The sequence below is a fragment of the Plectropomus leopardus genome, chromosome 20 (genome assembly GCF_026936395.1).
Source record: "Plectropomus leopardus strain MGB_pleo_1.0 chromosome 20, ASM2693639v1, whole genome shotgun sequence".
Taxonomy (NCBI): domain Eukaryota; kingdom Metazoa; phylum Chordata; class Actinopteri; order Perciformes; family Serranidae; genus Plectropomus; species Plectropomus leopardus.
Window position 1 is genome coordinate 15,912,746 of NC_142195.1, and position 14,726 is coordinate 15,927,471.

The following is a 14,726-nucleotide window of genomic DNA, read 5'->3' on the forward strand; positions in this document are numbered from 1 at the left end:
AATGTGATTAAAAAAAATTGTTATTTATGGACTTTAATCGCATGGCGATGACCTCCTCTGTTCCTTGCAGCAGTTGGTTCAAGTGGTCAGCATTTCTTAGGCAAGGCAGCTCAGACTGAGATTTACAGTAAAACTAAATGAAGTTGTTTTCCACTTCAATACCTCTCTGTTGTACTGATGCCACATAATTCATTGTGCTGTATGACTCTGAGGGAGTACAATGTAAAGTAAACCTGTTAATGCACCCGATCCATTAATCTGATAGCATTAAGAAGCTTTCAAAAGCAAGCGCCGCCAACAAGCATCACATGAATAAAACAAAGGGCTCAGTCAGAATGAAAGAAATTACGACATTTAAATGATGTTACTCTCTTGAAGTTAATTTACAGCGTTCTGGCAAGGCTGCTTTTATACTAAGGAAATGGAGCCCAGGATTGTTTTATGTTTCCCTCAACAAGAAAGAAAAATTTAAATATGTATTTCCTCATTTACTATATTAGGTAGGACTTTTTAATACAAGCTACGGCTAACAAATACACACTTGACTTGGTTTTAATCGCTATAATTGGCCAAGACAAATACTTAAAATCAAGTTTGAACTATTTTTATTGACGCACTACAAACCGTAAAAATCAGCTTTCTCCCATCATGCTTTTTGTTTGGCTTCACAATTGATTAAATTTTTTTACAATAAAACACTGCTTCTCTTTCCTAGTAGAAAAACCATCGACCATTCTTAATGTGGATTCGGGATCGTCACTGTTGGTTGTCCCAGATCCTTTCGGTCTCGAACTGTCTGATGCACCAGGTAAACATCTTACTCTGTGGATCCATATTACACATGAGGACCTTTCTATGGTCTTTTTCCTAGTTGTGGTAACATTTCTATATTCCAAACATGCATAAGTATTCACTCATGACAGACCTTTGACTTTAGGAAGAAAATCCAGGAACATGTTTCTTCAGAAGTCTTTATCAGTATTTGCTCAAGTATGTCTCCTTTATTGTCTCGTATTTCTTCGTTGGCCTTCAGAGAAGCTCATTGAAGGACTCAAATCTCCAGACACGTCTTCACTCATGCTCCCTGACCTCTTGTCATTGTCTGATCCCTTCGGTGGCTCTGTGGAGGAGTCTGCAAAAGGTGTGTAGTGTGTGTATGTAGGTATATGCTCTTTTGCAACCAGTTTAGTAGAATGAGCCGGAACTGGAGGATTAAAATCCCTGTAGATCTTACTGGAACATGCTTTTGTCCTCTTCATACTTAACTCTTTTTTCTGTCTGTCTTGACCCACCCAAGACCCTCTCACTGCAGAGGACTCCCTCCTGGGCTGCTCTCTGATCTCTGGTCCATCTGCCCCTCCGCCAGCGAGCAGTGCCACCTCCTCTGTCTCCTCTGCTCCCACCTCGGCTGCCTCTGCTTTGGATGATTTCAGCCTGTTGTCTGGGGACTGCGCACAGCCAATAGCCGGTAAGCTGTAAAACACGAACCCCAGTGATTTTTAATCTGTAAGAGTAGACGGAAAACAGAAAACTCACGGGATTTAAGTGAATGCAAAGTATCAAGCAGCCCCTTTTCCCTTTTGGTTTCGCATTTCTGTCCTAAAGGAGAACACAGCCCGTGTGGTTTACAGAGGTGATATTCATACTGTAGTAGAAAAGAAAAATGCAATTTTCCTTGATGATTTTCACATTCTCAACCACTGGGTGGCAGCAAAAGCTTTTCCATCATAGCTTCACAAACTCACGTAATCAAAAGTCACCTTGACTGATAATGTATTATCATTACCTTCAGAACTTGATAAAGTTTCAACATTTAAGGAAAGTAATTCAAACTTTTTATATTCACTTTTTTAGTTTTCCCCAGTACAGTAGAATAATTGTTCCGGTTAAATTTTCTATGTCTCACATTAACAACAAGTTCTTTAAAAATAGCTAAGTGCGTCTTCTAAATTGAATAATCTATAAAACCGATTGTGTGTTCCACTTAGAGAGCTCCACAGCTGTGGTGTAGTTGTTGGTTCTTGGCTGGTGAATGAAGGCATTAGACTGTCGTTGACGCTGCCAACTCTGAATCACAGCCTGACTGTGTGCACCAGCTGCATGATCCTAATTACTGCTGATCTCTGCTCATAATATCTTATCAAACAGGCTTTGTACCGCTGGGGAGCTTCCGATGGTTTTCACAGCTAATTTTATGAAAATGTTTATCATGGTGACAAAGGTCTGAGTCTTTTTTATTGTTGGCCTAAAATTCATGTGGATGAAGCATCTCCTCTACAGTGCATTGATTAAAAACAATCATCTTTTTAAATGGCCACAGTGCTCCTTTTTATTATCTTTTCACTCCTAATCCTTAACCTTTTCTGGCAAGAATTGGCTGTCGCACTTTTACATCAACAACCCACAGGGTGACCAGATCCCAACAAACCAAATGTGGGGAACAATGTGGGGCACATTACCAATGCTGAGATACTAAAAACAACAGATTCACAATTTTAAAAGTACAGTACTTTGCCAAACTTTGATGTAGCTGCCGTTTCTTTGTGATAGTTTCCAATATATGCCACCTAAATCTGTGAGTTTGTGCTGAACTGCAGTTTTCCCTTTTGCACAAGGCGTAGTAAACACAGTGATGGTCACCTGTGCTTGACCCATATGTGCGCAGTTTTATTGACATTAAACACAGCCCTGTGATGACAGACTTGTCTGCCTCTTAACAGCCATTAAATAAAAGTCAGATTTTAGAAATCCATCTGTCCTGTAGTGGTTTGACTTCTGACAACTACAAAATGGGGGACATCATCTAAATATGTGGGATGCAGGACAAGGAATAAAACTGCTGTGGAGCCCCACATGAAAACCTTTTAAAAATGTCTCAAAAAAACAATGAATTCCTTAATAAAAAAAACATGGTATTAAAATGTCAAAACAATATTTCAAAGGTCATAAAAGTGGGAAGACTTGGGAAGTAAGATTTTATGAATGGTTTTTGTCTGACATTGCATTATAAAATCTTAAATAATTGGTAACATGTATTTTTTTTACATAATTTACTGAATACCTCTTGCGTAACGAAACATAGATCAGGATAGCAAAAACAATAATTTTTGTCCCACCAGGATGCTTTGAGCAAAAGATCCACTGTCTGTTGACTGTCACTGTACCTTAGAAGACATGGGGAACTGCAAATTCATTTAAAAAAGAGGGTTAATTAACCAACATTTCTCAGCATGACTGCAACCAGTGTAGGGAAATGCACACGAGGCTCTGTGTATTTAATGCAAAAAGTTTGTAAAATTTGGCACGATGGGAATAAAGTTACCCAGGGATGACATTTTTCCGTAGGCCTGGGATTTCTCCATTGGATTTTAGAAAATAAGCTCTGTGGTAAACAAACATTTATGATACTTACATGTTTTTTTCACCAAGATAATCTTCACAAATGAACACCACTTCCAGGTTTTTAAAGCCTAAATGCAATAGTCAGAGGTAAAATTGCTAGGCTAAAACGAACCATACTGCCGTTGCATCACCACCAATATGAGGCTGTAAAACTGTGGTTGGCACATTTTTGTATGACGATGTGAATTCTTATTCAGCCATTTGTTAGCAGCTATCTTTTTTAAGACAAATAAAAATTTCAAATTTCCCCCTGGGGCATTTGCTGAGGTATTTTATGTTGTCGAATAAATCCTGAAAGTCTTGTAAGCTTTTGTTAACCACAGACCTTATTTAAGGCTTCTAACTAAAAATCCATTCAAAAAGCCCAGTGACTAAAGGCAGTGGAATCCCTCATGCAGATTAAGAGTAGGAAATTGCCAAGACAGCCTGTCGACAAATGTTAGATAATTCCTAGTTCTGTTGACATAATGTTTTTTCTTTCCTCAGTTTTGGTTATTGTAAAATGGGTCTTAAATTTCACTCCAAGGTCCTTTAAAAACGTCTTAAATCTACTTTGCCTTTAACTGTACGAACCCTGCTAACAACCCACCTGTCCTTTGTCCTCTGCAGACTCATCTCTTCTGATCTCAGACTTTGAGCCGCAGCAGGCCACTGCAGAGGCCGGCACAGAGGACGAGTTTGATCCGATTCCCGTCACGGGCCGAAAGAACTCCCAAGGTAAGTCTTCATATTCTCCACCGGGAAGCACAGGTAGGTCGAGATTAGGATTAAAGACACAGTAATTGGTTGTTTATTTCATATTCCCCAGTTGAATGCTGATTTTCTAAATAACAACACAATCAGGTGCCTACACTTTTTTACACACTCAGACTGTTTTAAAACCAGTAAATGGGTAAATTATGCCCTCTCTTTCTCCCTCTCTTTCTCTCTCTCTTTCTCGACCTCTCTCCCCTCCTTCACTGCTTTGTTTGCTTGTTGTGACTCGCGCTCCTCTGCTTCTCCCTCCCTCTGTTTGCCTGTATTTGTCTCGTTCCCCCCTTCCACCTCCCCCCCTTGTCTCTCCGGCCAGTTTCAGGAGGCCACTCGCGCAGTAACAGTGGCGGCTCTGAATCCAGCCTGCCCAGCTTGGCCCGCTCCCTGCTGCTGGTGGACCAGCTCATCGACTTGTAGGCGGCTCCCCCCGTAGAAGCTGTAACACTGGATTATAGACTGGCATAGCATAACGGCAATCAACACTGTTGTCATAGCTAGCTTCCTGCATCCCCCGCCGCCCCAGCTGTCATCTCCATTCTAGTTCCTACAGTAGAAACGCCTTTCAGTGCTTCTTCATACCTGCCCTCTCCGCAGTATCAGTCTGGCTTCTCTTCGCCTCTCATCTCTCACCCTCTCGCTCACATTTTCTCTTTGTTGTCGTCTCTACTCTTCATGTGTCATCCGTCGGTTCAAAGAGTGGCCAGTTCACTAACATCATCCTTTCCAACGATTAACCATTCCATCTTTCTGTCAATCAGGATATATTCTTGCTATCCAGTTTGTTTGAGCAATATTGCATTATGTCTAATAGCAAACAATAGAAGATCATTGTTGTAATGTACAATAGGCATAGTTATAAGTGGTCGTAGTTATTATCGTGCACAAGTGAAATTGTCGTTGTTTGCCTTTTTAAATTCTCCTCCCCCAGATTTATTTGCACATTTTAAAGTAAAAACCATGGAAAACGTTAAATGGCCATTTAGTTCAGATGAGGTCAGTTTATTTCTACTATAAAAGAACACCTTGTGTCATGTAGCCCAATTTGCACAGTAGCATAAATGTTACCTCTGTCAGGGCTGTTGGATGGAATATCTTTAACAATTTAAAGCTGCTATAGATTACACTAAATAAAATTACAATCTGGAAACAAAACAGCCATAACCACGCATCCTACAAACACCACGCTGAGTGTTGACCGGACTGAACAAAGTGCCATAAAATAATCTGTAAATAAACTGCTAACTGGTGGAGAAAGTGTATCAGCTAAACTCCAAATATAACCACAAAACTAAATAAATTATGCCCAACAGACAAAGGAGCCGGAACAGTGACAGTAAGTTTTGGCATTGAAAATAAAATTTGGCACTGAATAAGGAAATACTGGCACTGAAAAAAATTCCACTGCAAAACAAAACACAGGCTTTTTTTTTTGCATTCTGCAAAATTTTCAAGGGACAATCATCACACCTTTTTTTCCCAGTGTCAGTTATGTCATACATTCACATCTGCGATAGCCATGGCCAGAGGCATTATATTTTCAAGTTGTCCATCCGTACTTCCGACTCTCGTAAATACAATATCTTAAGAACGCCCTGAGGGAATTTCATCAAACTTTGTACAAATGTTCACTTGGACGTAACAATTCACTGATTAGATTTTGTTGGTCATAGGTCAGAGTCACTGTGACCTCACAAAACATGTTTTTGGCCATATCTCAAGAATGCGTATGCCAGTGATGACAAAATGTCACACAAATGTCGAATAGGATATAAAGACGAAGTGATGACATTTTATAACCAAATGGTCAAAGGTCAGCTTCACTGAAACACATTTCTGGCAATTATCCAGCATCAAACAACAGCAGAAAAAAACCAGACTTAACTTTACATACTTGCTGTTTGGGAGCTCCAGGTGAACTCATGATAGACATTAATGTATGCTGTGCTCTGTGTGGTGGTGCCCGAGGCTTCAGAGCGGACTGCGTGTCCAGACGAGTGAAGTTCTGGCCTTAGTACGCAGATTATATGAATAAATCATGATGTCCTTGCCTTAAACTCCCACCTTACACGCTAAAACGATGACAGAAAGTTAAATCTGAAAAAAGAAAAGAGAAAAAACTATCAGCAAAAATAAAACAACCTCATACTGAAATAAAAGCGGCATTAAGAAAAATCTGAAAATTGTCATTGAAAACAAGTCCAAATCCATTAAAAAGAAAATAAAAGATAAATGATATTAAATCATTTTTAATACCTGCATTTTATTTTTCAGTGGAACTTTCTTTCGTGCCAATGTTTCCTTTTTCAATGCCAAATTTTATTTGTGATACCAAAACTTACTGTCACTGTTCTACTTCTGTAACCAATCTTTTTTGCTAAAATTATGATCTTATTTTTAATTTTATCCTCGGGGCAAGCAAGAGATTGTTTTGGATTTAAATGATAAATCAGGGTCATTTAACAGTGTTTATAGCAGTGTGCCATATCAATAGAAAATGCATGAAATCATGAAAATAATTTGAATAATCAGCAGTAATAGGTAATAGTAGAATACAGTAGCTTTTATCTAGAAAGAAACCATTCATAAATATTCAGGTAATTTGTTGGCACTAACAGAAACTAATAAGACATTATAAAAAAGGATCTTTACTCATTTGCACTTTTTGTTTCAATATCAACTCAAAAACATTCATTCTGCATTGTGCAATCCTTCCTACATTCCTGTCATTTGTTCACTCCTGATTTATGTAAATAGATATCTGCAGCCCCTGCAGGCTCTTATCCAGACCATAGCATTGGTTATTCTTCCCGTGTATATATTGAGTCATTGTCATGAAGCTTTACTTGTGGAAAACATATTGCTTTACTTGTGAAATCTCATATATCCATCCATATATACTGTATATATACATATATATGTGATAGATGTATGACTGAAAATGACATTGTTTTCCTGTTAATAAATGTTAATATGAATAGAGTGTTAGAGAATGAATGTAAGAAATAAATATTAGTCTATAATTAAAAAAATATCTATGATTCTGACACCATAATCACTGAATAATATTGAAGAATACTCTATATAAATATTTCATTCCTCTTTGTGGAATTGTGTGTTGAGAAAGTTTTTTTTTTTCTTGGTTATATCTACTCAATTATTGTCAGTACATTCAAATGTATAGATGATAAATCCTAGTCTTTGTTCAACCCCGGAGATTAGGCTGAGTCCCATGTCTTACTCCACCCCCTTGTGAAAAGAAAGTGAGCCTGTGTTATGTTTGTTTACACGAACTGATGAAGGATTATATTTTTATTCAAAACCGGCGACAGTTTTCTGGAAAAGTGGGAGCTTAACCTCTTGAATCTTGTTTCATTTCATTGCTTAAACTAGAACTTTTTCTGAAAAATTGTGCTTCGTAAAGCTTTGTTTTGCTTTACCGGCTTTTAGTGATCACAGGATTCATATCAAAAAGCATGGCAGTGTTGTTGAATGTTATGTTCATGTGTGTTGGTATACAGTGTTATGATAAGTATGTATGTGTGCGTGGAGTCAGAATTGTTGGATGTGTTTTTCCAGTAGCCTACTTGTGTTGTTGTTTGCTGCAAATATGGCGACGGTCACGTTGCCATTAAAATCTCTTCTGAAAGCACAGCCCCCACGCACCCACCCCCTAAATTCTCTCAGGAAGTCAGAGCTACGTCTGAGAGTTGGATATTGGCTTACTGCTCCCCGGTCTCGCTGTCCGCTGAAAGTCTGCGCTCCATATTACCGTTTAGAGAATTTGTCTGATGAGGTTAATGTGTGAGGGGCTCTGTGATGTGTGGAAAGGTTGAATCTGCCAGTTTTGTAATGGAGACACAACACATTAAGTCAGTTGCCCAGGGATTGAAAAATCAGCTCCAATCAGCAATATAGATGTTTCTGTAGGATCAAACAAATTTATTTTTGCTTCCCATCACGGCGGGAAGACTACCTCCACCTCTTTGTTTCCATTTTTTCATATAATTAAGTGTTTTTTGTGAGTTCTACTTGAAATAGTCGAGATAAGTTTAATGAGAATTTATTGGGGGTTTTTTTGTTTGTTTTTTGTTGTTGATGTTTAATTTAGTATCGAAGCATAATAAGAATTTTGAATAATAAACCAATCCGTAGGGGGTAGAAATCAGCAAAGACCCCATGATACGATATCATCATAATACTAAAATCACTATACAATATTTTTGCAATTTTAAACATTTTGCGACATACTGAGTATTGTGTTAACTTATATTACAATACTGATTGTGTTGAAATTCAATACTTGATCTCCATGTCTCAATACAATTTTGCCATGCAAAATATCGAAATACAGTTCTTTTTTTCTCTTTTTTTTTCTCCCACCCCTACAAATCAGTCATATTGTGGTTTAATGGTAAAAAGTGCATAAATCTTAAAGGTCCTGTATGCGACATTCAGATCATTAATACAGCAGCAAACCACTATTTGCTGTGAAACATAGAGTAATGAGCAGAGAATGGAGGCACGCTACCTCTGTGTGTGTTGCAATCTGAGCTTCTCTGTAGTTTGTTATAGAAAGCTGGTCGGGCTGCACGTGCATGATAGTGCATGTGTGTATCTCACTGGCTAGCTCACTGCTGTTGCTTTGCACTGCTCTCATTTGGCGGTTACCGCTCATATCGGGATGGCATCGTTACAGATGCCTAGAGCCCACACTCCGGTTTCATGCTGGCTAACATCGTTAGCTTTGTCAGCATTGTTGCTGTTGTTAAGCACTGTTTATGGAGTTGGCACCTCCATTCAGAGAACCGTGTGCAGACAACTCATACGCTCTGAATTTTGCATATAGCCCCTTTAGTTGGTTTTCATGAGCTAGTTGGATATATTCCACTTGCATAGTATTAAATAGAATGTGGTTACGTTCTGAATGGCGGAAGACAAGGCAACAGTATAAAATAAAAAACCTTAAAATTCAGACTCTGGGAAAAGTGCAAAAAGTACCCCAGCTGGCAACGAAAATCAATGGACATTAATATGTAGTTGAATGTCGCGTGTGATGTAGGGTAACATTAAAAAAATAATAATAATAATAATTTAATGTCAGGACAAAATTCTCATGCCAACTTTAATTTGCTGTAGAATACTGACGACAGATGACGCTGGTTACAATGCCCTCCAAACATCTCAAGTCAACATCATTATGACATCTTCTATTCCTTATATCTTACAACTAAATATCATTTCATGTCAAACTGTTATATTTTTAGTGTTCACAGAATTACACGTTGTGAGGATATTTAAAATACAACCAAAACACAACCAAAATTTGTCTTTCTGCTGTCATTCTGATATGTCGTGCCAGCTTGGATGGAGCCAGTTTTTGACTTATTCACATCTTCTTTAATAATAAAAAGGATTCAATTTAATTAATTAATGCACAAGACTGAGAGTATTTTGAGTAGAACTCCCAATTTAATTTTTGAAGTACATCCTTTTTTTTTTTTTTAAATAAATTTGCGATAACTCAAAGGAGTGGCTGGTTTCTAAGCAACAGTCTGCAAGGTGTATTTACTGTAGGTGCTGCATGTGCAATTGAAGGCTTGTTTTATTTTTGATCATCCTTCTTTACGATCCTTCCTCTGAACAACTCAAGTCATTTGCAGTTACTGTTTGAACCTATGCAACTCCCGAGCTTTCTCCCTGTAGCCGCCAGTGTGCTGTTGTAATCGGTAAAGCCACGCAGGTAGTGACATTTGTCCCTGATGTGGAAACAGAAGCCCCTCATTTTCTCTGTTGTTTTGCCAAAAATGAAAGCTGTCGATTAACTGATACTATTGAGTGTTTCGAGACGCCTCTTGTCTTTATGGCCCAAACCTGCGTCAGAACTGTGGTATCGTGTGCTCCTTCTATTTTTGTGAGATAATTAAAGAATTATAAAGGGATGGCAAATAAAATACAAATGTGAATGTCAATGTGTTGAGTATTGATTGTCAGATATTCTTTGTTTGTCCAGAATATTGGTTGATATGGCTCAACAAAATTATACATTATGCAAAATGACTGTGTTCATAATGTTTTGTCAGTAAAAGGAAAAGTTTCAGCATATATTTAAAAAAAGAAAACTTAGATAAAGTTGGGCTGAGAACTACATGTTTGAAAATAATAAATCTGGGGGTGTGGATTTAGAAAGATGTCTCAAGAAATGTCTGCTTCTGTTGACCCAAGTTTTTTTTTAACTGTCCATTGTGATTCTGATCATGTTAAAGTGGTGCAGTTTATGTAGCACTCTTTTAACTGCTCTTCATCAGTCTTAAGTGCAAAGATATCCGAAATAAGTATTTTGGGTAAGATTGTAAGGGTTTAAATTATTTGTTAATTTATAGAAGATTTAATTGTGTAATGCACTAATCCAATTCTTATTCTACTCAGATACATTAATTCTACTCAGGTAAGACTCTCATGTCCCATTTAAATGTCAGTTAATTTTTTAATTTTTATATTTTTGTGACTATGGCTTTACTCTACTAGATGCTATCATGTTTCATTTGTCTTCATGGAGGTCCGGAGTCAGGAATACATCTGTAGCTGATTGGGTTAGGATCATTTCTGGAGCTGACAAATCAGTCATATTTATCTTACTGCAGATAGTTTTTCTCCAGAGAGCACTGACAAGTTTACTTTTCATCTGTGAAATGTCCAGCTCGGTACATATCTTGGTCACAACTTTCCAATAACCAAATTCAGATTGTCTTCATCAAAAATGTTTTTCATCTGTTCATGTAAAAACAAATATCCGTCTTGACCGATCAGTCATAACCGAAACTCAAAAATCAAGTGTAGGTCGAGCTATTTATCACCTCAGCCATCTGAGTTTGCAGATGCAAGATATTTCATTCAAAGAACACAAGAATCCATACCATGTTTGCCTCTTCAGTTTTTTTTCTCTCTACAACCCAACAGGATTTTGCATAGACCAGGTTATGTTTTTGGATTTTGATCCACAAGAAACATCGTCCAGAAAAAAACTGAACAGAATACAATACAGTATTACAACTCTGTACAATTACAACTTTATTGCTCACCACATTGGCAAATTGTCTTTAGCTCTAGCTTACCAAAATCCAAAAATAGTGCAAGACCTTGTAAAATTATAGAACAATTCTAGCAGTCTAGAAGTACAGCACACGTGAAGAATACAAATATCATAGATAGCAAAATATGTAAGAGATTCAGAGGTCAGCAAATATTTCAAGCATCTATCTTCACATCTCTCTTTCATCTTCTCCACATACAGACCTGCAGAGGGAGCTCAACAGTAATGCACTGCGAGCCGCTCGGACTGTGGCTTCTGTGCAGCCCACTGAGGAGAATCAGAGGCCGAGGATCCAGCAGACTGCTGATTGTGTATATAATAAACACATGTTGCCACCAGATGAGAGGAGCGTACCACACCACCATCTGATACCAGCTGCATCCACCAGCCTGCCTTTTATACCTGTCAACCAAGTATCCCAGTTCCAGCCCCCAAACAGCCCGGTCACTTCTGATGTCTTCCAGCTGGCCCCTTTCAAAACGCCAGGAAAAGAAACCAAGATGGCATTCAGCAGCACCTCCTTTTCTACATGTCATAAACCTGTTGAGACCTCAGATGTTTTCCTCCAGGCACCGTTTGGAAAGAGGCAGGAAAACACCAAAGCCGGCCCTAGTAACACCCACATATTTCGGTCTGGTACACAACAGATTCAAACCAGCAAACGGTGTCACCTGGTTCCAGTGTCATCACCTCCTGGTCCCCGGGCCTCTCTTCTGCACACAGAGACGCCTCTGCTCCAGCAGCCGGTGGCAGTGCACCGGGTCGTCTCCAGGATCGGTCAGCAGGCTGCTGTTGGGTCGGTAGCTGTGGGGCCTCTGCATTCCTGGAGCATCGGGGGAAGACCTCTGGATGACCCGTTCACTGCTGCACCTTTCCAGCCAAGATGCTCTCAGGGGAAACCTTGATTTATACCATCATCTCCTAAAATACGCCAAGACAGAGCTTTTTTCTCTAACTTAAGAAGCAGGCAAAGCAGACTTCAGTGGCAGTATTAACCAAATACCTAATGTAGCTTTACTCTTGTTATTACTGCAGTATTAAAATGAGTAAATTTTCCTTTAACCAGTTATGTGCTTGTTTAAACTTAATGTTCTACCTCAGTCATGTGATTTGCTTTCAGTCCAAGTACAGCAGTGCACCATTTCAGCACTTTACAAACAGTTTGAGTTTGGACTGAGGGAAGTTTAAGGATTGGTCCTTTTTAAGCTCAATTAAGGACATCAAAAAGGGTTTTGTTAAAGGCCTAATCATTTTTAGTCAAATAATGAAGAAAAAGCATTTAGTGTGTTTCAAGCTTGTCGTATTTTTTAAAAAAGGTCTGCATTACTCAGTCCTTTACAAACATTGCAGTTTTATTATTTACTGATGCTGTAATATTAGAAAACATTAATAGCTTAGAGATAAAGTTGCTGTTTTCAGTTTTAGTCTTTTATTAGAAACATGTCAATCAGTTTGGCAGTGATTGCAGTTATTTCTAGCTGTTTACCCTTTTGTTTACATTTCAGTTACTAATTGTGCCTATGATGTACTCGTCGAGTTATTTTTCCAAAATGGTTGCAGGCTTCTGCTCAGTATTCAGCATAGATGCTGTAAGAGATACCAGACTTTCTGCTGCAAGCCAAAGAAAATGTTAGAAATGTATAGACATAATGTGAAACATGTTTCACACAGTTTGAGGACATAAAATATTCTTGCAGTTATTACTTTCATATCAAGCACTGTAAACTCTTTATAAAGATCTTCATAAAAGACAGGCAAGTTACATAAAATACCAAATGGATGATCTAGAAATAGGTAGAGAGTCGCCCTGGAACCAGTATGATTTTGAGATTTGAAAGGACTTTGATTTCAAGCTCCATTTACCTGCTTTACTGCTTAATTGTTTGCAGGTTGGTGTTGCTATTTTCCAACAAACAGCACCAGTGTTAATGGACCCTTATAGTTCTCTTAAAAGGGTTTTTAACATGCTAATGTTGTTTGTCTTTGGTCTTTGTATTTTAAATGAAACATATCGTATCTGTGGTTTAGGTGACAGGTCAGAAGGGATTCTCACGAAGGAAACATCATCTCTACCAACTGACTTTTAGTGAGTTTCTCTTAAAAGAATATTTCATCCCACAAATGACCATTTGTATATTAATTACACACTCTGTTTTATGTTAAATCCTAGAAGAAAACTTTTCTCACATTCTTCTGGTAAATGGCAAAACCAACAACTGAGAAAATGCATAATGAATAGAAATAGGAGGGGCCATGTTTAACAATCACAAAACTACAATAAAACATCCATTTAATAACTTTCACACAGCTCATGCAGTGTAATCAAAGCCTCTTTTATCCAGTCGTATGCTCAATACTTCCCAAACAGCCCTTTCTGATGGGGAATTAGACTTAATGATAAACTTTCCTATCCTCTCTTCAAGGCTTTAAAACATTGTTGTATAAACAGTCTCATACATAGACAAGTAGTTCACCAGCGCCCTTTATACGACAGTATTTTAAATATTCTCATCTTATTGATGACTTTTGTGCATCCGAATTAACCATTTAGCTCATGACTGGATAAAAGACTCTGTTTATTTTCCACAAGTTATTTGAGAGTTTGTAATCAGATGTTTTGATGTTGTTTGCTGTGGCTAAACGTGAACCCCTACGACTTCAATTCATCAAGAATTTTCTCTGTTTTTGGATTCTTCTTTCAATGTGAAGGCATACGAGAAAAAAGACGTTTTCTTCATGAATTCAGTGTGACACAGGGTGAGTAACTGATACACAAATGGTCATTTGGGGTGTGAACTCTTCCTTTAAGATAATAAGATCTCATTTAAATGCTTTAATTTTGCTTTATATCTTCTCAAAGATAAGGATTTTTTGTAAACATGCTGCCTTGCCTTGCTTACAGCATTTGTATATTTCTATATTATCTGGCAATTAATACTGGACATTAGGAAATGTCAGTGAAAAAAAAAGCATTTAACGGATTTTATTAAAGGTTTGTAAACACAATGACATCCTGGTCATTCACTATTATAATGCACACACCCTAAATTATGAGATTTGATTCAAGTTGATTCATTGCCTTTCTCTGTTTTCTTTGAGATGGGACTCACTGTTAAGATATTTTTCAGAGGCAGCCCTGCAGGGTATTGAAGAGGCTAAGATGTTGTTTAATGTCTCTTATGTGTTGATAGAGTTGCTAAGGTTTACTTTATGTTGCATTCCTACTCCTCTGGACTTCAAAGATGCAGACAGTGTTGTTGCTTTGGGTGTTACTGATGCTGTCCTTGAATTTGAAGCAGCAAGGCCAAATATCCAGGAACATTTTTTTAGTTTATCTTCATTATACTAGATTATACAGATTAAAGAACATGCAAAGGTAAAATGGAAAAACACTATAAACACAGGTGTGCAGTTGTCATGTCAGACTGAACCCTCAATAAACCTGCATAAAACATTTAAGTCACAACTCAAACCTCTATCT

General features: G+C 37.9%; 1 protein-coding gene across 3 annotated transcripts in view; it reads left to right on the plus strand.

Annotated features, from left to right (window-relative positions):
* The window catches only part of aak1b (AP2 associated kinase 1b), a 28,892-nt gene extending 14,641 nt beyond the window's left edge, over window positions 1-14,251 (plus strand). The window contains exons 16-20 of one of the 3 annotated variants that reach the window (XM_042508734.2): window positions 716-808; window positions 1,034-1,141; window positions 1,298-1,468; window positions 4,012-4,119; window positions 11,447-14,251. In XM_042508734.2, the coding sequence (XP_042364668.2) occupies window positions 716-808; window positions 1,034-1,141; window positions 1,298-1,468; window positions 4,012-4,119; window positions 11,447-12,150 (1,184 nt within the window). In that variant the 3' untranslated portion in view covers window positions 12,151-14,251. Of the gene's footprint in view, window positions 1-715; window positions 809-1,033; window positions 1,142-1,297; window positions 1,469-4,011; window positions 4,120-4,471; window positions 10,125-11,446 lie in introns of those variants that run through there. The other 2 variants (XM_042508735.2, XM_042508736.2) reach the window with 2 other exon arrangements.
* Window positions 14,252-14,726: the final 475 nt, after the last annotated feature.